We start from the raw sequence: 27,364 nt of genomic DNA, 5'->3' as shown, positions 1-27,364 counted from the left end.
TCCTCCTTTCCAATTCCAGGCCTGTGGGTAGGCCTCTTCCCACTGGGCCTCCTTCCTTCAGGCTCATATCTTTCTCTCTATCTTCCACCAAACTCTGCTGCAACTGAGCAGGCTCCATCACTTTTAAGGGTGTCCCAGCCTCTTTCCAAGCCTTCTTTTGGGGATTTGCTGCCTGGGGTCCCTGAAGAGTGCAGCTAGCCACTCCTCAGATCCACACCTTCCTTCAAAGCCCTAGAGCAGGGGGAAATTCCAGCGGTGCTGGCCTGCAGAGCCTCTCAACTCCTGACCATGATTTAACCTTCTGGCTATTACACCCAGGCTGCTACTTAGCCCTAACCGGATATCGTATGTACTCTCCAGCACCTCAGGATATGCACAGCCAAAAGGGAAGCCAAGGGTACCAGGACAGTGACAACCAAAGGAAATGCTCCAGGGGTGCAGCCCTCCTCAGACGGGGAAATCAGCCACTGGATAGAGAGAAAAAACAGGTGGCGCACACACCTAGTGCATTATCCAAGGTTTATTGTAGGAGTGAAATAATAAAAACATACTCACAGACGAAGCATGTATCTAAAAAGCATAGAAAAATTACAATGGCCACAACGGCAGGCAAGGTGTTCTCACTGTCAGTGCGGTCAAATGGCTGACGCATTTCGGGGATGAATCCCTTTCCTCAGAGCTGATGACCAACCTCTGATGCTGATGTATGATGAATGGAAAGTAAGAGCCTTGCTGTTGATGCCTGTTTTCTCCCTGCTACTTAGTCCTGCTCACTATCAATTAACCTCTAGCTCCCCCTAGCTAAACTAGGAAGGTGCTACATTACTCAAAGTGCACCTGTGGTTTTGTTACAAACAAAATGTCATAAAGAAAGATTGCAGAAAAGGCAAGCACTTACAGACCTACCTGGATCTTCATCCTGACAGAAATATATTTGTTTTGTTTACATTCTCCCATCTAGCGAGGAGAAACACATACAATGTATATTTTTCTCCATTCAGAGGAGAAAGCATATAGGGGCGGTTAGGAGGTATGGTTTAATCTCCTTTCTGTAGGTAGTGCTGGGTTGCTGTGCTGCTATACAGATGGAGTGGAGGATGGGAGGAACGTTGTTCCTCTGCAGACTCCATAGGTGTCACCAGGGGAGCAGTGGTCCGATTGGGCACTGCAACACTGGCTGACCACGGTGACCATCTGTATTATGGGCAGTACTAATAAATAGCAGTACCCCATTGCATTTGGCTCTCAGTTGTGAATGGCTAGGGTAGGGAAAGGAGCCATGCTTGCTAGGGACAATTAATTAACTTTAGGGAAATTTCCTGTTTGAGGAGGGACAGATTAGGCACACCACTGTCTGCTCTGCTATCCTCCAAACTTCAGCACTGCATCATGAGACTTGCACTACTCTTCTCAGTGCCCCTACACAAACGCTGCTCCTGGTATTGTATGCTATGCCATGTGATAGCCTTGATGCTGAGGATACACCATTGTACCTCTAGCATTGCTAGAATCACCACTACCAAGCATTACTGCACCTTTTCTGTTAGTGTCACTGTGTTTGCTAATATAATATTGTCTAAAACGATTAGGTCAAGTGTTCTGCCACAGTTGCTATAGCCACATACTAGTGGTAGCGATATCCAATTGTTGCTCAATTTGTTATCTGTTATATAGTTGTGCTCAAAGGTTTACATACACCTGGAGAATTTTGGACCATTTGTACCATTTTTAAAGAAAACATGAGTGAGCAGGCAAAACACATTTCTTTTATTTCCTATGGGATTCATATTCAACTATAGGTCATACAGAATGGCACAATCATAAAACAAAACAAGGCAACAAGTAAACAAATGAAATGATCCCTGTTCAAAAGTCTACATACCCTTAGTTCTTAATACTGTGTATTGCTCCCTTAGCATCAATGACAGCATGCAGTCTTTTGTATTAATTGTCTATGAGGCCCTAAATTCTTGTAGGTGGCATAGATGTCCATTAATCTTGGCAAAATGCCTCCAGGTAATGCAAAGTCTTTGGTCATCGTGCATGAGCCGCACATGTGAGATCTCCCAAGAGTGGCTGAATGATATTAAGGTCAGGAGACTGTGATGGCTACTCCAGAGCCTTCACATTTTTCTGCTGTAACCACTGGATGGTCTGCTTGGCCTTGTGCTTAAGGTCATTGTCAAGCTGGAAAATCCATAAGCATCCGATGTGCAGCTTTCAAGCAAAAGATTGCAAATAATCTGCCAGTATTTTCTGATAATATGCTGCTTTTATCTTGCCATCAGTTTGCACCAGATTCCCCGTGCCTTCACACACCCCCAAAACATTAGTGAGCCACCATTATGCTTGACAGTGGGGATGGTATTTTAGTCACTGTTGACCCCTCTCCAAACATAGTACTTATGGTTGTGACCATAAAGCTCTATTTTGGTCTCGTCACTCCAGATTACAGTGTGGCAGAAGCTGAGAGGCATGTCAAGGTGTTGTTGGGCTTATTTTAACTGGGATTTTTTGTGGCTTTGTTGCAGTAAAGGCTTCATTCTGGCAACTCAACCATGCAGCTCATTTTTGTTCAAGTATTGTCGTATTGTTCTCCTTGAAACAACTGCACTGTTTTTTTCCAGAGCAGCCTGTATATCACCTGAGGTTACCTATGGGTTTTTCTTTGTATACAAAACAATTATTTGGCAGTTGTGGCTGCAATCTTTCTTGGTTTACCTGACCTTGGCTTGGTATCAAGAGATCCCCTGAATTTTCTACTTATTAAAAAGTGATTGAACAATACTGACTGGCATATTCAAGGCTTTGGATACCTTTTTTCTATCTTTTTTTATCTTTATAAAGTTTTATTACCTTGTTACGTAGGTCAGTTCTTTTTTTTCAGTTCTTTTCTGCCTCCTATGGCTCAGTATCTAGCCTGCTCAGTGCATCCACATGAGAGCTAAGAAACTCAAGTGACTATTTATACACACACACACACACACTCATTAATTGCGATTTTAACCTGTGTGTGTCTATACCAAGGCCAAACAACTGCGATAATAAATTGCTTCATATGATTACTGTCCTTAAATAAAAAACAGTTTTTGGCATAATCAGTCATATTTTCATATCAATAGCAAAATTTCTCAATTTTTGCCAAGATATTCAAACTTTTGATCACAACTGTACCTGCAACTCAACCCAGTAATAATTGTTCAGCCTTCCTCTGGACTCTGTGTGCTGTTCTTCCAACTTGTGTACCAACCACCTGACCCCACCCACAGGAGGCTTTTACAGCTAGTGATCATTGTGATAGTCAATCACAGTAATCATGTGCTTAGGATCCCATCCTTCTAAGTATGAGATCAGGAGCTGTCAATGACAGCTTGGTCTCCCTGCTAGGGATAAGCTAGAGAGTGTGTCATGGAACCGGACCCAGACCGCACTTGGGTATTTCCGTTATACTCTCGCTTCCCTGTCCGAACACAGATTCCCAGACACCACCCTGACCATACAGGAAATAAGACAGAACCAGACTCTTCTTAAGACAGGAAGTCAACTGCTTTATTTTAACACAAACACAAGATATATACATTCAAAGGAACAACCAACCTCCCTGCATATAGACACAGGGGGTGGCAAACCAAATCTAGCAACCAGAGACATCAGCAGACACCCCCACCAAGCCAATACACAAACACATATAACCCATAATAGTTTGCTCCCAAGCCAGACACACAATAGAACAATGGGACAACCACATGGCATTAAACAATGAACAACCCCCACACCCCACCAAACCAAGACACCCAATATTAGGACAGATCACCCTGCACCCCTAACAGGCACAGGGTGCCTACACATAAGAGGAACATGAGGAGCTGATACAGGGGTCCCCCCACCCCTAAAAGTCACTCCCGTCACAGAGTGCACTTCCAGCACAAACACAAATGCACATATAAATGGAGCCACAAAAAGAAGGCCCACCTATGACACTACAAATATGTATGCAACCAGCTGCAATAGGAAGAAAGAAAACCTGTACCATTGCTGATTTCTTCTTCTGAAAATGCTGGTTGTTTGGTTTTCATGCTGATTTATTGGATTCAGTACTATCTGAATTAGTGGAGCAGAACAAATATAAGCATATGGAATGGTGACTTTACTTTGACCCAACATGCTGAAAGAACTCACAATCAGCCGGGCTTGCTGTGCAGGATACAGCAGGGTAGTAAAACAATCATCTGTATGTTTTGCTGCCTCACCAGCTTGATGAGTGAGACATAGGTTTCCTTCTGGGACTTAAAGCGGAGTTCCAGCCTTTTTTTTTCTCCCTTGAAAGACAATGGTCTCCCTCTTCACAGTCCGTTTTGGCAATATATATGTAGATTTTTTTTTTCCTAAATACCTTTTATTGATAATTTCTGTCTCCACTTTCGGTCCCGGCCACCTAGGCGATTACATCATCAGGCATTCCCTAGGGCTTCTGGGATATCGGCATCATCTATCCCAGCAGTCCTAGGGAATGCTTAATACCAAAATCTCTTGTTATTATGAGACCGGGAGTGATGCGATCGCGTGGATTTCTTCACACTGCGTAGGTGCAAGATCGCTCCTTCTTCACACTGTGCAGGAGCGAAAACGGGAAGTGCATGCTGGGTAGCCAGCTACACAATTTCCCAGAAGAGTGTCTGAGCGGGCTTCAGGTGCCCACACTTAATATGACAGCGTTCACAGTATGAGGGTGCAGTAAGAATTTTTTATTTTTTATAAGGAAAGCAAAGGATTCCAAGTACAGGCGATCTCAACTTGCACCAGAGCTTCCAATTTACCTCTTTTGCTTGGCAGACTTCTGGCATTGGTGAACAAACACTTTAATCAATTGACACCTTGTGCACACATATTTTGCATATTTTTTCTTTTCATACAAATGGTACCAATTCCACTGGTTGTAACATGGGAACCTTCTTATCTGCCATAGTCTTCCCCTCATCTTTCCCCATTCCACTCACCAATAAGTAATGACCCCTGTCTGATCTGTCTACCCCGTTATCTAATTCTACCTCCCCCCTCGATCCTAGTTTAAATACTCCTCCAGCCTTCCCATAAATCTCTCCCCCAGCACAGCAAACCCCCTTCCATTTAGGTGCAAACCATCTCTAGCCATTTAGGTGCAAACCATCTCTAGCATATAGTTTGCACCCCAATGAAAAGTCATCCTAGTGCTCTAGAAACCCAAATCATTCCCTCTTACACCAGGTCTTCAGCCATGCATTGAGTTCTCTAATGTCCCCCTGTCTTTCCCGAGTTGCGCATGGCACAGGTAATATTTCAGAGAATATCACCTTGGAGGTCCTTCCCTTCAACCTGCAGCCTAGTTCTTTAAATTGATTCTTAAGGAGCATCCACCTTCCATGTATTCTGTCATTGGTTCCAACATGGACCAAGACAGCTGGGTTATGCTCAGCCCGTCCCAGTAATTTATCAACCGGGTCCACCACATGCCAAACCATGGCACCAGGGAGACAGCAAACCATTCGGTTGAGGCGATCCTGGCAACAAATTATTCTATTAGTTCTTCTGATTATAGAATCCAATACTGCCACTGCACAAAACCTTCAACCCTGCTAGCACTCATATCCCAGTTACAATATTAATAGGAAATATCAGTTGTCAGTTAAAGGTTAGTAGACTCCTGTTATAATCTCTTGTTTTCCACTCCGGTTTTTTAACTCTGCTTAGTCAAAGGTCCAGCAAGCAAAACATAGGCAAGCTTAAGAATGAGCAAGCTCAGAGTGAGCTCTACAGCATGTTATATAGGACCTGTAGCACCTGTGACTAATTAACCCTTTCCCTTAATTAGTAGACAGAAGGAAGGCAAGGAAAGGAAGGAAAAAAATGCTATTCAAAAAGTGAATTAAAAAAGTAAAAGCTTTTAGCAAGACCAAAAGAAGAAAATAAAACAGCACCAGCAGTCAAAAGTAAAACTTTTTCACTCTCCACTGAAATTTACTACTCTTTTTAGCTATCAGCTAGCAAAAAATGCGAGCCCCAGGACAGGTAGTCAGATTCCTGTGTTTGTAGTTCGCCACCTAACATGACCAGGATTTATTTTCCGTTTTTGCTTTATTTCGTAATTTTGATGAATGTTGTTTTTGGACACAGACTTTGCGAATAAACTACACTTGTGTTTCACCAAGACCCTGCTGTCTGATGTGCCTTTTTCACCGTGCTCTGCACTCACACAGGGATTCACGCACAACCTGCTACTGAGCTAATTCCCCACACATTAAACAATAGTTTGAAGCATTCAGGTGATATACTTACTGGTTCATTGACTCTGTTGACAAAAATTGCCAAAATAAATATGGCGGTGACCGGAGGGGCGAGGTAACTAGTGACAGACTGCACGTAATCAAACAGTTGACCACTGTTTGCTGCTTGGATGATGGGAATCCAAAGGATGCTTATAACTACCAGTATGACTATAAAAATTCTGCCAGAGAGAAGATACAACATTATATAAACAAAGCTTCAAAGGAACTGTCTGATAATTATACAAGCTACACTAAAACATACATATTCCTTGATACAGTAGAACACAGCGAAGAGTGAAGTAACGGTGAATGATCATGGAGGTCATTTCTGATTGGTTACTGTGGATTACATGCCCCTGCACATCATTAAAGCTCTTACATTACATTGATTGAATATCACCATATTGGGGTAGTATGTGCATATATTGCAACCTCCCCACAAAGGCTGCCCAGTGCATAAGAAAGACAGCCGAGGTGATAGGTGCTGTGCATATGTGACTTTCTTGAGCCCCGCAGCACCATATTGGGTGATGCTTATGATTCTTGTTGGTGCCATTCCTAAAATGGTGACCTAGGGGCATAAGACTGTGGAAGACTACACCATCAGGGAAATCAATGGGGAGATTTGTTTTCTGGGGATAGACTCCTCAAACTGCAAAGAGGGATGGTGACCTAGGGGCATAAGACTGTGGAAGACTACACCATCAGGGAAATCAATGGGGAAATTTGTTTTCTGGGGATAGACTCCTCAAACTGCAAAGAGGGATGTCAACCATAATATAAATAGTTTAGTAGTTTAACTTTATTTTTTGCATATTGCTAAAAGAATGCTGTACCTGCCAACAATCATAAGTTCTTGTTCTCTGGCATTTCTTCGAATACGTGACCAGACATCCAAAGTGAAGATAGTGCTGGCACTATTGAAGATGGATGTGAGAGAGCTCATCAGAGCAGCCATGATTACTGCTATCATTAACCCTTTTAGTCCTAGAATATAAAAATCCATTACAAGTTACATTTTGAATAAATATAAAACCTGATACAGAAATATAACTGCATGGCATGCAAAAATCAATCAATTGGCTTTTAGGGAGTTGCATCCCATGAGGCGTATGCCACCTCATGGACTTATCTCTTGTATTTACTATTTACATTTTAACTGGCAGTATAGCTATCACGTACCTGGTGGAGATTGAGCTGGAGAGGGGGCTTCTCTTGCACCTTTTGTCCAACACCCCTGGTAGTGATGACAGGGAGTGTGAGGACACAGAGTGGCACGAGGGCCAGTGTAGCAGGTAGCGCCAGCTGGAATTTACAGGACGCAGTTGACTGTAGATCACCAGAAATTAACCAGGAACTGGAACACAGTGACACTTGCTTGGCAGACAGGAGTGTAGCCAGGATACAAGCCAAAAGGTCATCAACAGCCAAGCAGCGAGGTACAGGAACATTAGGCAGAGTGTAAGGGAATCTCAATGAGACGATTGTCGAATAGAAGCGCGCATGCGCACAGAAATGAGCAATCGCGCACAGTGAAGATTGGTGCCAGACGGACTATTTAAAAGGTGCCTCTGCCTGTGCTGAGTGCTGACTGGTCTTCAGCTGTTCCCCGTTTCCTGCTTGTTCCTGTGTGATTTCTTTGTTGCTGACCCGGCTTGTTCCTGACCTGACTCTTGATTACTCTCCTGCTTGATACTTGTTCCTGACTTCGGCTTGGTTATGATTTGGTACCTCGCTGTCTGCCCGTTGATGACCCCGGCTATTCCTATAACTTTGCTCCTGTCTCCCATCCCAGCTTCCTGCCTTGCTCTGGCGCACACCTGGCGACCTACCATACCAGCTCTGCATATCACTGCTGTTCCTGAATCAGAGGTTCATCAGTCTTCCAAAGTCTCCAGCTGCAAGAGCTGCAAACAACATCTGCTGGTGCTCTTGTCCCCCTGGTCCCTAGACACCCTGTGTTCCGCTTCCAGTGGGGTCAGGGCTAGTGACACAAGTAAGGCCGACCTCGTCATTTCAGTCTCCAATCAGATACGTGACCCAGAGACATAGTCAGGACCCAAGCCAGGACCAGTACAGAGCCGGGCAGGAAGGTACAAGAATGGTAGGTACAGCAATAGTAGGCAGGCAGAGATTAAAGGTCAGGTCAGCCAAGTTGTACACGGGTAAGCAGGTATGGCAGGTCTTGGCTCAGGTAAAACAGAAAGTAGCTGATGACCACTCAGCAATCCATCCATGTCAGAGTCCAGCTTAAATAGGCCATTCGGCGCCAGTGCTCATACATATGCACGTGCGCTTGCGCATATGTTCTAAGCACATGCTAATACGTTTGCTCAGGTGTGAGAACGCCTGCTTTGCATTGAGCTCTCACTCAGTATTATGAGCATGCACATAAGTATGAGCATGTGCCAGCCTTCTTGTTCCAACATGTTCTGAGCTTCTCTTAAAATAGCTGTCACTATACTTCCAGCATGCTGACACTGGACCTTTGTTCCTACGTACAGCAGCTACACAGTTGCTTGCAGCTGTTCTGCCTGCCTCTCTTTTTGCCCAATCACAGAAAAGACTGTTGTATGTGAACCCATTTGCAATATCCAAAGTATTCTATGAATGAACAGCATAGAGAAGGGTCAGGCAGAGCACATTTCTCCTGTCAGATCACTGGAAGCATAGCAATAGTTGTACTCCTGGGGCTCAATAAAAAATGTAAATAGTAAAAAAAAGAGATCCACAAGTTGGCATACACTTCATTGGACGTAACCTCTTATAAACCAACATATTTTGAATTAAATGTGGTCGAGAAGTATTGTAGTAGTATGAGAATGTGTATGTTATTGATGAAAAGAGTTGTTAAATATACATTTTTAAATTTATTTCAGGTACTTATATAGTGCCGTCAATTTACACAGTGCTTTACATTTATATTGTACATTCACATCAGTCCCTAACCCTCAAGGGGCGTACAATCTAAGGTCCCTACCTCACATTCATACATACACATACTAGGGTAAATTTAGACAGGATTCAATTCACCTACCAGCATGTCTTTGGAGTGTGGGAGGAAACCCACGCAGGCACAGGGAGAACATGCAAACTCCAGGCAGGTGGTGCCGTGGTTGGGATTCAAACCAACGACCCTAGTACTGCCAGGCAGAAGTGCTAACCATTTACCCACTGTGCTGCCCACCATTTAGCCACATAGAAATAAAAGATAAATAAATACATATCTATATATATATTTATCTTTTATACATATACATACACTGCTCAAAAAACACTTTGAAAACATATGAGATCTCAATGGGGGAAAATATCATGCTGGATATCTATACTGATATGGACTTGGTAATGTGTTAGGAATGTAAGGATGCCCCATCATTTGATGGAAATTAAAATGATCAATCTACAGAGGACTGAATTCAAAGACACCTCGAAAATCAAAGTGACGAAATGATACAGCAGGCTAGTCATTGCAGCAACTCAAAATGGTCCTCAGTAGTTTGTATGGCCTCTCATGTGCTTGTATGCATGCCTGACAACATCAGGTCATGTTCCTAATGAGATGATGGATGGTGTCCTGGGGTATTTCCTCCCAGATCTGGACCAGGGCATCACTGAGCTCCTGGACAGTCTGAGGTGCAACCTGGTGGCGTTGGATGGATTAAAACATCATTTCCCAGAGGTGTTCTATTGGATTCTGGTCAGGCAAGCATGGGGGCCATTCAATGGTATCAATTTCTTCATCCTCCAGGAACTGCCTGCAAACTTTCGCCACATGAGGCCGGGCATTGTTGTGCAACAGGAGGAACTCAGGACCCACTGCACCAGTTCAGGGTCTGACAATGGTCTGACAATGGGTCCAAGGATTTCATCCTGATACTTAATGGCAGTCAGAGTGCCATTGTCTAGCCTGCAGAGGTATGTGCATCCCTCCATGGATATGCCTCCCCAGACCATCACCGACCCACCACCAAAATGATCATGCTGAACAATGTTACAGGCAGCAGAACATTCTCCACAGCTTCTCCAGACTTTTTCACATCTGTCACATGTGCTCAGGGTGAACCTGCTCTCATATGTGAAAAGCACAGGGCGCCAGTGGCGGACCTGCCAATTCTGGTGTTCAATGGCAAATGCCAATCGAGTTTTTTATGGTGCTGGGCAGTGAGCACAGGGCCCACTAGAGGATCTCGGGCCCTCAGGCCACCCTCATAAAGTCTATTTCTGATTGTTTGGTCAGAGACATTCACACCAGTGGCCCACTGGAGGTCATTTTGTAGGGCTCTGGCAGTGCTCATCCTGTTCCTCCTTGCACAAAGGAGCAGATACCATTCCTGCTGATGGGTTAACCTGTCCAGCTCTCTTAGAGTAACTGCCTGTCTCCTGGAATCTCCTCCATGCTCTTGAGACTGTACTGGGAGACTCAGCAAACCTTCTGGCAATGGCACGTATTGATGTGCCATGCTGGAGGAGTTGGACTGCCTGTGCAACCTCTGTAGGGTCCAGATATTGCCTCATGCTACCAGTAGTGACACGCACCCTAGCAACATGCATAACTAGTGAAAAATAGTCAGAAAAGATGAGTAGGGAAAAAAATGTCAGTGGCCTCCATCTGTAAAACCATTCCTGTTTTGGGGGTTGTCTCATTGTTTCCCTTCTAGTGCACCTGTTGTTAATTTTATTAACACTAAATCAGCTGAAACTGATTAACAACCCCCTCTGCTACTTAACTGACCAGATATCCCAGAAGTTTAATTGACTTGATGCTATACTCTGATTACCAGGTGTGTGTATGTATATATATATATATATATATATATATATTTATACACACACACACACGTATTTTATGTGATTCCCTTTTTGTATTCTTTTTTGTATCTTATTGTTATGGAAAATTTTAAAAAAGTAGACTGGGTAAAAAGTTGCTGTCATAAGAACAGGTCCATAGTGGGAATGTAAACCTTCTTCTGCTCTGTAAGTGGTATAAAGGTCTGAGAGTTAAAATAGTGTATGACAAGCCAAACTTTTTTTTATTTCTGTCTGTGTTGCTGTTGGAGCTTTCCACTTGCATCATGTCTGGTACAATGTTGTTAGCAAGACAGGAAGTAAAGGTATATCCAGATAGCAGTAAAATTCCAAAAAGGGTTCTAACCCTTCCCAACACTATCCAAAAGTAGAAAAATAAAGGTTTGGCTTTTCATAAAGTCATTAGATGGTTGTTAGCACCTTTGGCATAGAATAGACCTTTGAAGTCACAGATAAAAGAGTAGAAAGTAATCTTCCAAGGTCCAACCTTTGGTTGGTATAGTCCAGGCAGGATTCTACTTTTAAACACTGTGCAATGACCAGTAAATGGAAAATGGCAGCTCCTAGACTCTTAGGGCTTGTCTCCATGAGCAGCAAACAGGCTGAAAATTTTCAGTAAATGCAACACAACAGCAATGATATTATGTTATGTCACGTATACATGGAAGTGGCAGCATGGCGTCACATCTAATAAAATGCACAGTTGAAGGGCTACCAGGTAGAAAACTGCTTAACAATGCTTCCATTGAGAACGTATTAAGCACCTCCAGCTTAGGTGGTGAGCTCCCTGTGTAAGGTCCCAACCGACGGGAGGTGATACGCATTAAAAACATGTCTTGCTGGCGAAAAACATGAAATAACGCCTAAAATCATGTGTTTTTCAAAGCATTTGCAAGAGAAGAACTTGTATAGTTGTGTAGACATACCCTAACATAGAAAATAAAGTGACATCTCACCGACAGGCATGAGTGTAATTACCAGCTTGGGATAGGCAATGTTGGAGCAGCCCGTTTCAACCTGACAATATTTCCGGCATTCGTCTGGATGAACACAACCGACCTCATCTGGAAAAATTATATAAATGATTACGGAAACATGTACTGAGAGAATTAATGGATATGTCCCTGTTGGCATTTGTCTGAAAATACTGGTTTCTTGGTGTCAATTCTTTCTAAGTTACTAACGCAGAACAAGTGGCAGGTTAGTTGCAGAAGCCATTTGATCAGCATGACAGCCAACTAGAGAGGTCAGCAGTGACAGCCACCACATTCATATATTTCACATTATTTTGGCTGGGGTTGCATTTTATGACATAAATCTGGAATAGTAGAAATATGGCAATCCCTTTCAGATAGTGCTAGTTCTTGGCTGTCATTCTCATCCTCCAGCTTCACTATGGAACTCATATAAAAATCAGGAGTTTTGGCTATACATGAGCCTAGAGCTGACGACCAGTAACCAGAGGAACCTCACCTGGATATAGAGCTCTGCTAATCATTCCTGGAAGTACTACAAAAAATGCAGGAAGAATTTTCAGGTAACCCCCGACTATGGAGCCTCCCTTGGCGTGGGAGAGGTTCTTGGCTGCTAGGGATCGCTGCACAATAACCTGGAACACATTTAATAACTTTAAAATTTAATAACTTTAAAATTTAAATAGTAAAATAAAAATTCTCATATATATATATATATATATATATATATACACACACTGTAAATACACCAATCAGCCATACATTTATGACCACTGACAGGTTAAAGTACAGCTAAAGTCAAAACTTTTTTTTTTTAGTTTTGGGCGGAGAAGGATTAGGACACTTGTCAATTTTTATTGCTGTCTGTATCCCCATTAAGGAGATTTGCCCTCTGTATTTGTCCTGTTTACCATTATTATTGAAAGTGATATTAAAAGAAAATCTAAAATTTTGTGTTGTCCCCAGAAAAGTAATAGAGGGGAAATCTTCCAATCAGGACACTAGATCTGGTGACCTGATGGGGCCCCAAGGGATTCCCTATTTTTTGCAGGGATTTCCTCTAACTTCCTGTTTTAGCTATGGGACAGGAAGTAAAGGGAAATCTCCTCAATGGCACACAGATGGTGAAAAATAATCTGATAGGGGTTATAACCTTCCATTACTGTATCCAAAATAAAAAAAAAAAGGTTATGCCTATAGTTCAACTGTGAATAACATTGATTGAAAAAGTGGGCATCACAGTTTGTTGTGTGTGGGGCTGGGTAGCTGCAGAGCAGTCAGTGTGCGGTGTGATGCTGTGGGCAATGTTCTGCTGGGAAACATTGGGTTCTGCCATTTATTTGGATGTTACTTGACCTGTACTACCTACCTAAACATTGTTGATGACCGAGTACACCTCTTGATGGACATGGCATTGCTTAATGGCAGTGGCCTCTTTCAGTAGGAAAATGCATCTTGTCACACTGGAAAAATGGTTCAAGAATGGTTTGAAAACAATGGGTTTGAGGCGCTGACTTGGCCTCCAAATTCTCCAAATCTCAGTTCAATCGGGCATCTGTGGGATATGCTGGAAAAACAAATCCGATCCATGTAAGCCCCACCTCACAACTTACAGGACTTAATGGATCAGCTACTGACTGCTTAGTGCCAGATACCACAGCATACCTTCAGAGGTCTAGTGGCGTCCATGCCTTGACAGGTCAGGGCTGTTTGATACTAAGCAAAATGGTAGTGTGACAAGAACACCCCTACCTGGAAAAAGAAGGTTACTAGGGCTGTTTGATGCATGGCCATAAAATTATGGCTATATTATAATATAATATATAAAATTATATAATAATAATAATAGTAAAATATTATTAATAATAATAATAATAATAATAGTCAAATAATAATTCCTAAATACATTTAATCCTTTAATAGTAAAAATAAGAATCCTGTAAAGTTTATCTTGATGAGAGCCCTTTACCTAGAAGGCATGTTAAGCCTAATCATGATTTTTTTTTCTACTTGATTCTGTTAAATTTAGAGGCAGTTGGTAGCTGTGAAATGCACAGCTGATGAGTTTTTAAGAGCAATTTATCTGCTTTTTTCTTCTTTTTTTCTTTTTTTTTTTTGTTGTATTAACAATTTTTATTGGTTTTCACACACATATATATATATATATATATATATATATACAAACAATAAATTGAAAAAAAAGGAACACAAGAGAGAAAGGGAGCACATCGATGGAAAAATCTGCATGGTTACAAACATGATGTCACATAGCAACAGTTGGGAGGCCATCAGAACCGCACATTTGGAGAAAGGTGGGAGGGGGTAAAATTATCCGATGGGTGCCACACTGCCTCGAACACAGCAATCGAACAGGCATGTAGAGCAGTCAGGTATTCCATCTGTCTCACATCAGAAATAATTTTAAACAGAGTTGGCATCGAAGGAGGTATAGAGGATAGCCAACACATAGGAATGCTTCTTCTAGCCGCAGTCAGAATATGTGAGGTGAGTTTCCTGGCCATTTTGGGAAGACCTGGGAATGGCAGGCTCAATAAAAAGTATAGGGGCTCAATGGTGGGGGTGGAAGACCGGTTAACCAAGTCAACCAGATCAATGGATCTCCTGGTATTGTCCGTTGCATGTCTGGCAGGAACAAAGCCTACTTGGTCTCTGTGTATGGGCTTGGAGATGAGCCTGGACAGCTGATTGGCTAGGATCTTAGTAACAATCTTGTAATCAGAGTTTATTAGAGCAATAGGACGGTAATTACCTAAGATAGAATGATCCTTGTCAGGTTTGGGAATTACAGAAATATATGCATGGGAGAAGACAGCCTGGGGAGCAATACCCTTAAAAAAATATCGATAAAGAGAGAGAAGATGGGGAGCCAGGATACCAATGAAGGTCTTGTAATAAGAGTAGGGAAGTCCATCTGGTCCCTGAGTTTTGCGTGAGGGGAGATGTTTGACTGTATCAAATAGTTCTTCAGATGAAATGTCAGCGTTAAGGGCTGATATGTCAGAAGGCGATAGCTTCGGTAATAGTAGAGGGTTAAAAAAACCTATCAAAAGAAGTCTCTGTGAGGGGAGGATGGAGATCTGGGGTCAAACAGTTGTAAAGGGACTCATAATATGAGCCAAAAAGGGAGACCATTACATGGGGGGCATAAGTAGGGTCCCCATTCGGCTGGATAAGATGGTCTGGCAATGTGGAGGGAGATTGGGCTTTGAGTCTATTGATGAGTATACGGTGAGGTTTGTTAGAGAATTCGTAGAAGTTCTGTTTGATCCAGAGAAGAGATCTTGTGGACTTACAGGAATCAAGAGCCTTGATTCGGTCACGAAGAGAGGTCACTCTATGCATTCCAGAAATAGATGGTTTTGCGAGAAGTCTACGTTCAACCAAGGTTAACTGGCGGACTAGGGTAATCCTTGCACTCTCTGAGGATTTCTTCAAGTGAGAACCCATGGAGATACACAGACCTCGAAATACCGCCTTGTGGGCTTCCCATATGGTCGAGGTGGATGGTACAGAGCCTACATTGTGGTGGAAGTACATGTCAAGTCCCTGTGAGAGCTCAGCACGGAGATGTTCCGTAGTTAAAAAGGTTTCATTGAGGCGCCCATGACCTGCCTTTGGCATAACATTAGGGAATAACAGGTATAAGGTCAAGGCGGCATGATTAGACCATGTGGATTGATGTCAGAGGAAACCAGGAGAGGGAGCAGAGGTGCTGAAATAAAGAAATGATCTAGGCGTGAATAACTAAGATGAGGGGTGGAGTAGAAGGTGAATTGTTTATGGAGAGGGTGCCAAATCCGCTAGGCATCAGAGACGATGTTCCCTGATCAATTTGTGAAAGGATTTCGAGGAGGAGCATTGCCGCTTCGAAGGAGTGGACTCCAAGAGAACATTCCTGTCTTTGTGTGGAGAGACGACTAAATTAAAGTCACCCCCTATAATCATGTGTGGAGTAGAGAAGGAACCTAATTTGGCAACTGTGTAAGAAACTGTAACTGACCTGAGTTCGGGGCCTATAGATTCAACAAGATAAGGGGGGTGTAACCAAGCATGCATTCTAGAATAATGAAGCGACCGTGGTGATCGACTTTGGAGGAAACGTCCCGAAGGGAGCAATGTGTCCAAATCAGAATTGCCACTCCAGCCATCCCAGATGTATCAAAGGCCGAGAAGGATTGGGGAAAAAAAACCTTGAAGCAAAACGAAAAAGAGCCAGTTGATTTAAAATGGGTCTCCTGAACAAAAATAATGTTTGCTCCTGAGGATCGGAATTCCTTCAAAGCCATCCACTGTTTCTGAATGGAGTTAAGGCCTTTAACATTATATAACAGAAGTCGTAGGGCCATCACAAAATGACAATAGATATATCATGTGTACCAGCAGAAAAGGTAAATGGGATACCATCGATGGAACAAAACAGTAAACAAATAACATTAATAGATTAAATAAGATGCAAACCGGAAACATCATAGTAAAAAGTATAGACCCCGTGAGGATACACACTTGGGAAAAACATCTATACCCAAGTCGTCCCGGCCAGTGGCTGGACGGGATCAGGGGCAGCACGACAACTGAAACATAACAGTCGTCAAACCTGTCCAGAAAAACAAAACAAATGAAAACACCCAGCAAGGGCTCAGCCAGCAAAAATAAAAAAAAAGGAAGGAGGAGAGGAGGGGGGGAAGGGGGGAGGAGAGGAAGGGGAGGGGGAGAGGAGGGGGGGAAGGGGGCTGGGAGAGGAAGGGGGGAGGAGGAGAGGAGGGGGGGAAAGGGGAGAAGAGGGGAGGGGGGAAGAGGAGAAGGGGGGGGGAGAGGGAGGGAGGGGAAAGGGGAGGGACAACCCCGAAGTATCCACGGGAGAACACCCTAGAAGAGCATCAGGTAGGCTCATTGCTGGAACGAGGAGGACGAGGACGTTGTAGAATACGTGAAAGACGCTTCTGGCCCCCATGAATTGGTGTCCAATTCTTGTTGGGAGTAACGGAAGAGCGGGATGGGGTAGGCGGTAATGAAGAGGTGTCTTCCGGTAAAGGAGGTAGTCACAATTGCTTCAGAAAGGAGTCCGCCTCTAAAAGATCACGTAGGATAACTTGGGAATTATCTGTGGAGATGACCAGCTTGAAGGGAAAACCCCAGCGATAGGGGACACGATGATGTTGAATGTGTGTGGTGATTGGCTTCAGTGCCTGCCGTTTGGCCAGGGTAATCGGAGAGAGATCACAAAAGAGCTGGAGCCAGTCCCTTTAAATTCCAAGGAAGGCTTGTTGCGTACTGAGGACAACAAGGCTTCTTTGCTTTCAAAAAAATTAAAGCAGACGATGACATTACATGATCTGGTGCCATCAGCAGGTTTAGGGCCTAGTGATCGGTGGGCCCTGTCCAGGCGCCAATCTGCTTCTGGGACCATGGGGGCGGTTGCGATGAAGAAAAACAAAAGGTGGCGGTGAAGTTGAGAATCGGTAATAGATTCAGACATACCACGAATACGGATGTTCTGCCGACGTTCCCTTTTTTCCAGATCTTCTTGTTGGAGCTGGAATTGTGACATGCTGTGTTTCAGATACGCATTATCTTCTGCTAAGACATGGTCGTATTGCACCAATTCGTCAAATTTATTCTCCAATTGATCCGCACGTTCACCGATCTGAACTATTTACCCTCGAAGATCCAAAGCCAATTTGCCCACTTCAGCGGATATAGAGGCAGTAATGTTGCATAGGAATACTTGCAATTTTTCATCTAACGCAGATACCGTGAGAGAAGGAGACACATGCGCAGTGGTAGGAGCAGAGGGATGGTGACTCAAAGAAGGGTGTTCTGGTGCCCCCCCTACCACTGTCAGGGGCTCAGGATCCTCCATCTGGGGGTGTATAGAGGCTGGGGATGCCGGCTATACAATTGTAAATGGAGCTGCAGTACCTCCCGCCGCCACTGGGGGTCCAGAGCTCGTTCTCGAGCCTGCGGCCGTACTCGAGGCCGGGGATTGTGGCCTAGTGAGGAGTCGCTGCAGCGGGGAGGGCCGCGGATCATGTAGCGGTGGGGAAGGGGGCTTCCAGCGCCCGCTCTTCCCCATTATTCCTCCCTTATATTGCGGGCCGGGTGCAGAGCAGAGAAGACTCACCCGGGAACGTTCGGACGGGTGAGTTGCTAAGGCCGGGGATGGACGGAGCTCTAGGGAGACCTGACCTTCCTCATCCCCGGTCGCGCATGCGCACCCTTCTTTTTTTCTTCTTGTTTTCTTACTTATATTTATTCACGTGTTCTATCCTATATTCTCAATTCTAGCTCCAGGAGATATGTTATTATTGGCTTGGTTAGGTTTTTTTTATTTTTTTTACAGACTAAGCACCTCTAGTGCCTGGACTAAAACCTAGTAATTCCTGGTACAGAGGTGTTCTCTGTAAAATTGTCAGGCCTGACCACTCTCTGCTGGTCATCTGGTTAGGTGAATGGTGCTGGGTTCCCAGAAACATGCAACTGTGTAGACTATCGTGGGCTCAATGAATCATGATGTGTTTGGACTGAGCAGGTAGCTCACATACACAAATTGGACCCACTGGTCGTTTAAATTAAAAAAAATATATATTCAGGATACCAAACTCGAATGTACGAGTCCACAACTGATTATTCCAATAAAATAGTCCAATAAAGAAATTCACCTAAAATTCACAAAGATAGCTTACATTTTCAGGGGTCTGTGGAAATGCCCCCTTCTTCAGGGCTTGCAGTGTTTTTATGTAAAGGTAAAAAAGATATGAATACTTTATAGGAACCAAATAATAGTAATAATACTGAGAAGCTGGCCTTTGCAGCCTTGTTGTTGCAGGGGAAGGGGTCCTTAGACCAATGGAAACCCATGGAAGCTCCAACCCAGTACACAGCAATTTTGTGTGGGGATCCAGTAGACAAGCAAGGTGGCGGAAGAGCAGAAGAAGGCAAGCATGACCTTGCCATTAAACTGTATTTAAGATAATCAGGGTTCATTTATTATCCATCTTGTAGGACATAGAAGGGAACCTGTTACTTTACCCTGAATGGGAATACCTAAAACCCATTTACACCTTGTCATAAAACTGTATTTGAGATAATCAGGGATCACCAATCATCCATCTTGCAGGACATAGAGATGCATAGTTTGCATTATATATTACAATTCCTTTAATGTATTTTGACAATTTATGCACTTGCTAGGAAATTATATGTTTTTTACAACACAGAATTCATTAAAATATCTTAGAGCTGTGAAAATCCTAAGAGCTAGGATGTGGCAGCTAGATCACCTTACCTGATCAGTGCACCAAACCCAGGTGGCCAACACAGTCAGACCAAATATAAGGCCAGGCCAAGGTAGGTCCCCAGTGATGGGGTCACGTATCATATGGAATGCATCACTGCGGGGCAGATGGCAGGTTGTGTTAGGGACAATTATTTTTGGGATAGCCTCCATGTACTTCTGCTCCAGACCTGTGTACCAGCCAATCTTGTTAAACGCTGCTGAGATAAACAGAGTTGTATATTACAGATATGTTATAAATTTTTTCTTTATGATTTATTATTTACATGCTAATAATGGGGTTGGCCATGTTGGGATAGTAGAGAAAAGTAATACAATAAAAAGCAGTATACTTACCCATAAACATAAGAATAAAAGCCCCCACTACCATAATGACTGTCTGTAGGGTATCGGTGTAGATAACTGCAGTTAGCCCACCTGTTATAAAGAGATGTATGGACATATAACATGACTGGCTGTAGATAGTAGAAAATGTGCTTTAAATAGTCAGTTTAGGCATTCAGGTAATGCATTCAACATGTGTTCCTGTATTTGCTGAGGATCTAAACATACAATATGTCTTTCTAACCAAAGAAATTACTCTACATTTCTGATAGCATGCATGGCCTGCCCATATGAACAAGAAATCACTTGATGCCCCTATCCATGCTAAACAGCATTGGATGGAGGAACCTGTATTTCCGGCTACTGTATGCTGACAATAGCATCCGTGGCTGTCAAAATATCCGATCAGTACCTACAACTGATTGGATGCAGGCACTGTTCAGCACTGAATTTTCTGATTGGCTTATTGAAAATATGATTAAAAAATCAACTGATCAAGCCAGCCAACAAGGTCACCCATGGAATGAATTTTGGCCAATTTAGCAGGAAGCAGCCGAAATATGATAAGTGTATGGCCAAATTTACCAGCAATGCATCTGAGCTTACGCATTTTGGGCTATTGTGCAGAAAAATTAGTAAACAGCGCTACCCTACATATACAATATATTCCTATATAGCCAAAAATGCTCACAAAGAAACAATGTTGGACTGCTCCACAGGTAAAAAACAAAGGGAATCTAATATTAAAGGGAAGCAGCTATCCTCTCTTTGATGATCCACCAAAGAAACAAGCGTGCAGAAAAATTAGTAAACACCTACACCTCTCCTAGTTACTTATTAAGCTCTAATATACATTGATTCCGATGGGGAAAGATGGCTGTAGATAAACACTTCTGGTTGTCCTTGCCCACCTTGGTGTACACATGCCATGGCAAAAATTAAACAGCTGCCACTTCTGGCAGGTGTTGCCGTTGTGGAAGAAACTAAAGCAGGTCTTTGGGGCCACTCCACAATCTTGTGCAATGCATGCAATTGCGGCATGGTAGTGGGTCATTATAAGGGTTAAAACAGGAGGTGAGGAGGCAACATATCACTTCCTCATCGCTTGTCCAACTTTTCTGTTTCACTTTTCAGAGGGGCAGCAGTCCTTGTCACACATCTGAACAAGCTCTCACTACTAAAGACTGAAACATTGGTTTTGAGTTGACTGATTTATTAATTTTTAGCTTACACTTTACTGACATGTACTATTTTATTCTAACCTTTTTTTTTGCCTATGCATTCAAACCCACTGGGCATTGCCTGACAGGGGAAAGCCTAACATCTGCCAACACGTTGATAAAATGAAGTGACCTCTGTATACTTGTTCACATTCCTATCCCTGTTGATTCCTAATGCCAAAGTTCATCCCAGAAAACTGTGCTGAAATCTTTAGATGATAAAGAATATGATAGTTACCAGCAACAGTGTAAATTGCTGTCACAACCAGCAGTAAGACGGTGGACAGGTAAATGTTCCATCCCAGTGATACCTGGATGAATAGGGCTCCTGAGAAAATGTCTGTCTGAAACAAAACAAAGAAAAAGTTGAAAAAACTAAAAATAAATTCAGCTGACTTTGATCTAACTTTGATCTCCAGGTAAACAGCCTAAAATACAGATAAAATGCATAAATGTGAGCTGCTTGTATTCCTGCCCATTCAATCCTGAGATTTACACAGCTCTGCAGCACAGCACAGCCATGTCTGGCAGGGAAGGAGACCTGATCTCTCTGGAGCAGTCTTACTTTCACTTACAAGTCTCCTCCCTGCTCCCAGATTGTGAATGGACGGTGAAAGGAGAAGCAGCACATTGCTGAGCTCATTATTCTGTCACTCTGCTCTCTCCTTTTAGGATGATCCTTTCACTGCACTGATTGAACCCTGGTGTTTCTCCTTTCTCTTTGTTCTGAGCTTTGCTGTACAAGAACTGTGAAAAGCTAGAGGAAAATATAGAGGAAGTCAGCTGTTATTCAGCTGCATAATGTCACCCCACTATACTGCCTTTTTTCAAATATCTCATGTAATTTCCTGAAACATATTCAACCTTACCTAGTAAACTTAATATCTCAAAGACACAAGCATACTTTTTCATACATTTCAGATACAGGCAGGTGGGGACTGGGCTGGTGTGTATTTTCTCTCAGCCCAGTATTTATAAGGCAGACCATACATAACACATTATTTTTTTCCTTCAACCAGTGGGTTGAAGGAAAAAAATATGCTGATTCCCCCATCCACATATTTGAAGTGAATGGGGGAATCACTCCATCTGTGCTAGTGTGTCATTAGGGTGGGGAGCCTCCCCCGCCATCAGAACACAATGATCAGGGTTGCTGGCTATAGCCAGCGACATTGATCATTCAGAAAAAAATTAAGCCAATTGATCGACTTCTGTACAACCAAGGTGCCCATACACAAAATGAAATGCGTCCGGTCCCTGCTGAACCAGCCAAATTTCGATCCATTTATGGCTGGCTTAAGATGTGTTAGGCTGGTGGCTCAGAAGCAGGGGCAGACTGACAATTCATGGGGCCCCCCAGGCAGTAGGGGATCATGGGGCCCCTGTGTCCTTGCCCAAACTCAAAAAAGCCTATGAAAAAGGTACCAGGGGCATCTCATGGGGCCCCCTACTGACCCCGGGCCCTCGGGCAGTGCCCGAGTTTCCAAATGGTCAGTCTGCCCCTGTTCAGAAGTCAATCAAAGGGGAATCCCCAGTCAGTGACACATGCTGGGCATCATATAGTATTGAGACACAGGAGGAGTGTTCCTGAGGATCTATGGAGGCCAAGGAAGCTGCCATCTTGACCTCTGTTTGATGTGCTGTTGCCGTGGTGCTGCACACATGATCAGTGGAGGAGAAGTGGAGACCCTGTGATCCCCTGCTGAGCTACCGAAGGAGAAAGATTGGCCATAGAGGAGATTAAGTAGCCTTTTGGCCCCTTGAGGGTCAGTGCGGGGAGGTGAGCAGGCACTGCTGCCATTTGAGGATTTGTGTGTGTGTGCGCACTAGAAGTGAAGACCACGTTTTTTCACAAGCTACACCTGCATGGACTTTATTTATTTATATATATGTTATATGTATATACATTTTTGGTATATGCACGTAGAAAAGTTTTTTTATACACTTGTTCACTTTTTGAGTTTGTGATCATTTGTTCACTTAATGAGCACCTTTTTATTTATTTATATTCTTCTGTGAATGAGAAGAAGTTTTTATCGGAGGTATTAGATTATTCATCACTGGTGTGTTTATATTTATTTATATATCTATTTAGCATTTCTCACTGATATATTAAGTATTCAGTTTTGTTTCCAGTTATATACACCATTGGTTGGCATGTTCCAGTGATTTACAAGGAATTATTACACTATAGCACTTATATTCACTGACGGCACCTAATATATGTATTTATTTATTTATTTAATTTAGCGCTTCACTGTTTAAGATATATATTATTGGTTACTGAATGGTTAAGTTTTAAGTGACAGCAGCTGTTTCAGATAGGGATTGTGCCTATATTGAGCGCAGGAGGATACTCTAATACTATCATATAGCTAACTGCTTCCTATGCAGACCTGCAATTCAGCCTCCAGCACCAACTTCCTTTAAAGTTCTGGGATGTCATGTGACTGCCAACAGCCACAAAGAAACTTGGTGCAATAAGGTGTGAAAAGGTGCATCCCAAATAAACATGTCCTTTAGGAACTTTCACTTTTCATAATACCCACAAATCAACAAGACACAATAACACACTTTGCATGCTGCACTTGAACCCACACAAATTATCCCTTCTATGAAAGGGCTATTTGGTTGTGTTTGCCCCACACCAAAGGTCTCCAGTCCTCTCCTGGACAGAGTGCTCATACATTGACATCAGTCTGCAATGGCACAGCAGAAATACAGTGTCAAACAAACAAGTGGGAAATTACAGAGAGACACTGCTGGCCAGAGAGACAAGTGAGTCACAGAGAGGTCAGCCAATGGTATATGCGTAGGAAGAGAATACACAAGCCTTGGATTACTTACAAAGCCATCTTTTCCATCTGTATCCCATTTGGGAGATTTCCATTTGCTTCTGGTCTTGTAGACTAAACAGAAAGTAGAAGGAAGTCTCTTCAAAGTAAAGCTGGCCATACACTTGTAGATCTAGACTCTAAACCTTTTTCTGCACAACTCCTTTGAATTTTCAGTCAAAGGATGATGGGTGGAAGGGTACCAACAGAGCCAACCATGGAATGAATTTTGCCATTTGATCAGGAAGTTGTCAATATTTGCTCTGTGTATAGCCAACTTTGGCGAAAATCACCTCGTAGATGAGCTTTTCTCAACATTCTCACCCCAGAGGAAATACTTTTCAGATTTTAGGGAACCCCTGATACAACCATTTCATTGGGGGTTCATTGGGAAGAATGCCTCCCACAATGGCGGTCATGAAAAAAGTTCCCCCCTTACAGTGGTGATCAGAATGCCCATCCTCACTGACAGTTAAAAAGATCATTGGTGTAATGCTGCTGGCTTTGCCAAGTGGTGTTGGCCCTCAAACTATACAGCGATCATCCAATGGGAGACCAGCCAGCAATAGCTCAAGAAGCCTTTAGCAAACTTTAGAGGACCCCTAGGGTTCCACAGAACCCTGGTTAATAATACCTGTCACTGCAACATGTGCTCCCAGTTCCTACCTGTTCAGTACAGTACATAAAAGCCAACATTTATTTTTGTACAAATCCAAATGTCTCATTTTGGAGTTCACCTTTCCTATGATTCTAGGGTCAACGCACCGAAATTTTTGTGAAGATGTAGAGGAGGAGCGAAAGAAGAGACATGTAGATACGAATCCGTTTACCACCAAACCGCTTTTTTAAGTATTCAGGCATAGTGATCACTCCAGCAGCAATGTAAACTGGAACAAAGATCCATCCAAGGGCTACCAGCACCCAAGAAGCCTTAAATTAGAACAAGAAACTGTGTTAGAGGAACAGTCCATCTCACTCTTATTTGATATGGCTGAAGGCAATAAATTATGACCTGAAGCAATCCCACCAACACAGCGATTTACTAACTAAGCTCATTTTGTATCACACTGATCCTTTTCTGTAGCACTTCTAGAGAAAGCTTTGAACAAATTCCATCAGTCAGACTCACTTAAAGTAGGGCTCAGTTGGTCGGGAGACAGTTAGTCTACCACAGTTTTGGACTGTAGGGGAAACACAGTGAGTACATACAAAATCAAGGGAGATATTGTTCTTGAATTAAACCCAGTATTCAAAGCCACAAGATAACATTGACAAGCATGTGAGCATGTTGAGCAAACCTTCTGTGTGTTCCCCCTTACTGAAAAATTCCAACCTGCTTTTAAAAGCTTATTCTCCATTAGGATCCCCCATGAGCCCATGAGCCTCCATTGAAGTTTAAGAGAAAGGACCATTATTTTGATATTATCTCAAATTATAGATGTTCACTTGTCTATTTCTATAGAGTTTACTATTCTATGTTTCTCAGATTTGCATAGTGAATATGTTCACAACTTTGTAAATAGTTTCTTAAATTTTGTAACATTTTAGCTTGAGCACTAGAGAAACCCCAGTTTAATTAAAATGGTTGTAAACCCTTAATGTACCCAGTAAGGTGATTGGCCTCAGGTGATACACATATCCTCTTACATAAGTTGAACATGTTTATCTGCAGTCTTCTGTGTTCTACATCAGTTCAAAGTGCAGAAATAATAAAGCTTGTCTGAGAGTCCAGAAAAAAGGGGGCGGAGAGCTGAAATTACACTCTGCAGAGCTCATTGAGGAGAAGTCTGAGAGTTAATTGGAGGAAAGAGACACCCCCCCTCCACACAGCCTACATAGGCACAGAACTGAAGCTGTCAATCTGCTGGAACTCTCTCCCCTGTCACCATTTTTCTTTTGGTGTCAGGAAAACTTGTCAGAAGTGACTCATGCAGCTAGCAGAGTAACAAAGCAGCGAACAGAAGTGATACTTAGTGCTCTTAATTAAGACAAGTACACACTATAGATGGAAATGCTTTGCTCATATTTCATGTCTGAGGTTTACAACCATTCTAATCTACTTTTTAATACATTCTTACATTTGTGAATGCACTATTCATTGAAATCCTACTTTCTACACAGAAATCCCACTGAGTTAGTACATCAGACATATCCATGCTGAACTGGATGAGCTAAAAGATACATTAGGGACAATCCATAAAGCGAAAAAAACTAGCATTTTAAAAATGTGACAGTTATTTTAGGCTGAGTTCATTGAGGTTTGAATATTACAGCCATATGGCTAGTGTAAAACGTCTTGAAATAAGCCCATTTATTCTTAATTTTATCTCTAGTGTATTTTTTTAATGGGAAATGCACTGGAAAATGGTCATACTACCATTTTTGCAAGTTACAGAATACAGACTTACGTTCCATTCAAAGCCACCAACTGCCAACCCTCCTGCAGCCCCTGACCCTGCCATCCCAACAAAGAGACCACTTCCAACATTGCTGGACATCAGTGAGGCTCCAATCTGCAAAAAATAAAAGAGCATTATTATTAAAAATATACAGTATATTATAATTAACAATTTTACCATTTTGAGTAAGGGTTAGAATTGTCAATGCTTTTATTGCTGTATGTGTCCTGCAACCTGGTCGGAGGTCACATGCGCCCCTATAGCCTGAAGCATCATGTATTTAGCAAGAGCTCAACTGGAACAATGGATCCCTGTGGGAGCATGGTGAAAGAAAGTATCAGCAAGCTGAAATTATTTTTTATAAGAGAAACTGTCATTTTGTCATGATATAATGCACTGCACTCTCAGGGATGTTGTGCATACCTAAAATACAAATTATTATTATACAGTATTTATATAGTGCCAAAGGGTTTGCTCAGCGCTGTACAATAGCAAGGGGGATGGAACATGAGACAAGACAGTAACAATACAATACACGAGGGGTTCGAGGGCCCTGCAATTTCGAGCTTACAATCTAGGAGGGAGGGGAAAGTGGTACAGGAGGAAATGGCTGTAGGGGATGGAGTGGTGGGAGGAGTGGAGGAGGTCAGTTGTTAGGTGAGGGTGGGGTAGGCTTCCCTGAAGAGGTGGGTTTTCAGGGTGCACCTGAAGGTGAGGAGGGTAGGTGACAGTCTGATGGATTGGGGTAGAGAGTTCCAGAGGATGGGGGAAGTCCTGGAGAAGTCCTGCAATCGGGCGTGGTAGGAGGAGACCAGATCTAGAAGAAGAGATTGTGTAGTGGTTGAAGAAGTAAAAAAACACAATCAACAGACAGTGCTCAACTTTAGATTCTGTTTTGACTATGGCTAAATCCTGCCTTGTTACTTTGTGAAATAATTGATAAACATGTGTACATATACTGTATATATATATATATATATATATATATATATATATATATATATGGTATATGTTTTCTATATGTATTATGTACTGGAACAACCAACCCTTAACATCTGTCAGTCATTTATAATGTCATTTAAATTAGCATCTTTACAATGGCAGTTTGACAGCATATCACACCTTCAGCCTTGTGACTTGAATAACTAAGAGAAGTCCTGGACTTGGAGGCACTATAATAATTGGAT

At 42.6% G+C, this 27,364-nt stretch overlaps 1 protein-coding gene across 1 annotated transcript in view; it reads right to left on the bottom strand.

Annotated features, from left to right (window-relative positions):
- LOC149456838 (sodium/glucose cotransporter 4-like) overlaps window positions 1–27,364 on the bottom strand; it is a 57,462-nt gene that overhangs the window by 10,329 nt on the left and 19,769 nt on the right. The window contains exons 3-11 of the mRNA XM_089684443.1: window positions 26,187–26,291; window positions 24,544–24,708; window positions 21,183–21,288; window positions 19,737–19,817; window positions 19,392–19,597; window positions 12,585–12,720; window positions 12,068–12,175; window positions 7,139–7,289; window positions 6,313–6,481 (exon numbers count right to left, since the gene is read on the bottom strand). Of these exons, the coding sequence (XP_089540569.1) occupies window positions 6,313–6,481; window positions 7,139–7,289; window positions 12,068–12,175; window positions 12,585–12,720; window positions 19,392–19,597; window positions 19,737–19,817; window positions 21,183–21,288; window positions 24,544–24,708; window positions 26,187–26,291 (1,227 nt within the window). The remainder of the gene's footprint in view (window positions 1–6,312; window positions 6,482–7,138; window positions 7,290–12,067; window positions 12,176–12,584; window positions 12,721–19,391; window positions 19,598–19,736; window positions 19,818–21,182; window positions 21,289–24,543; window positions 24,709–26,186; window positions 26,292–27,364) is intronic.

This window comes from Staurois parvus, unplaced genomic scaffold (assembly GCF_062004578.1).
Source record: "Staurois parvus isolate SC_StPar_1 unplaced genomic scaffold, SC_StPar_1.0 ptg000347l, whole genome shotgun sequence".
Lineage (NCBI taxonomy): Eukaryota > Metazoa > Chordata > Amphibia > Anura > Ranidae > Staurois > Staurois parvus.
This window is presented reverse-complemented; position numbering and strand designations above follow the sequence as displayed.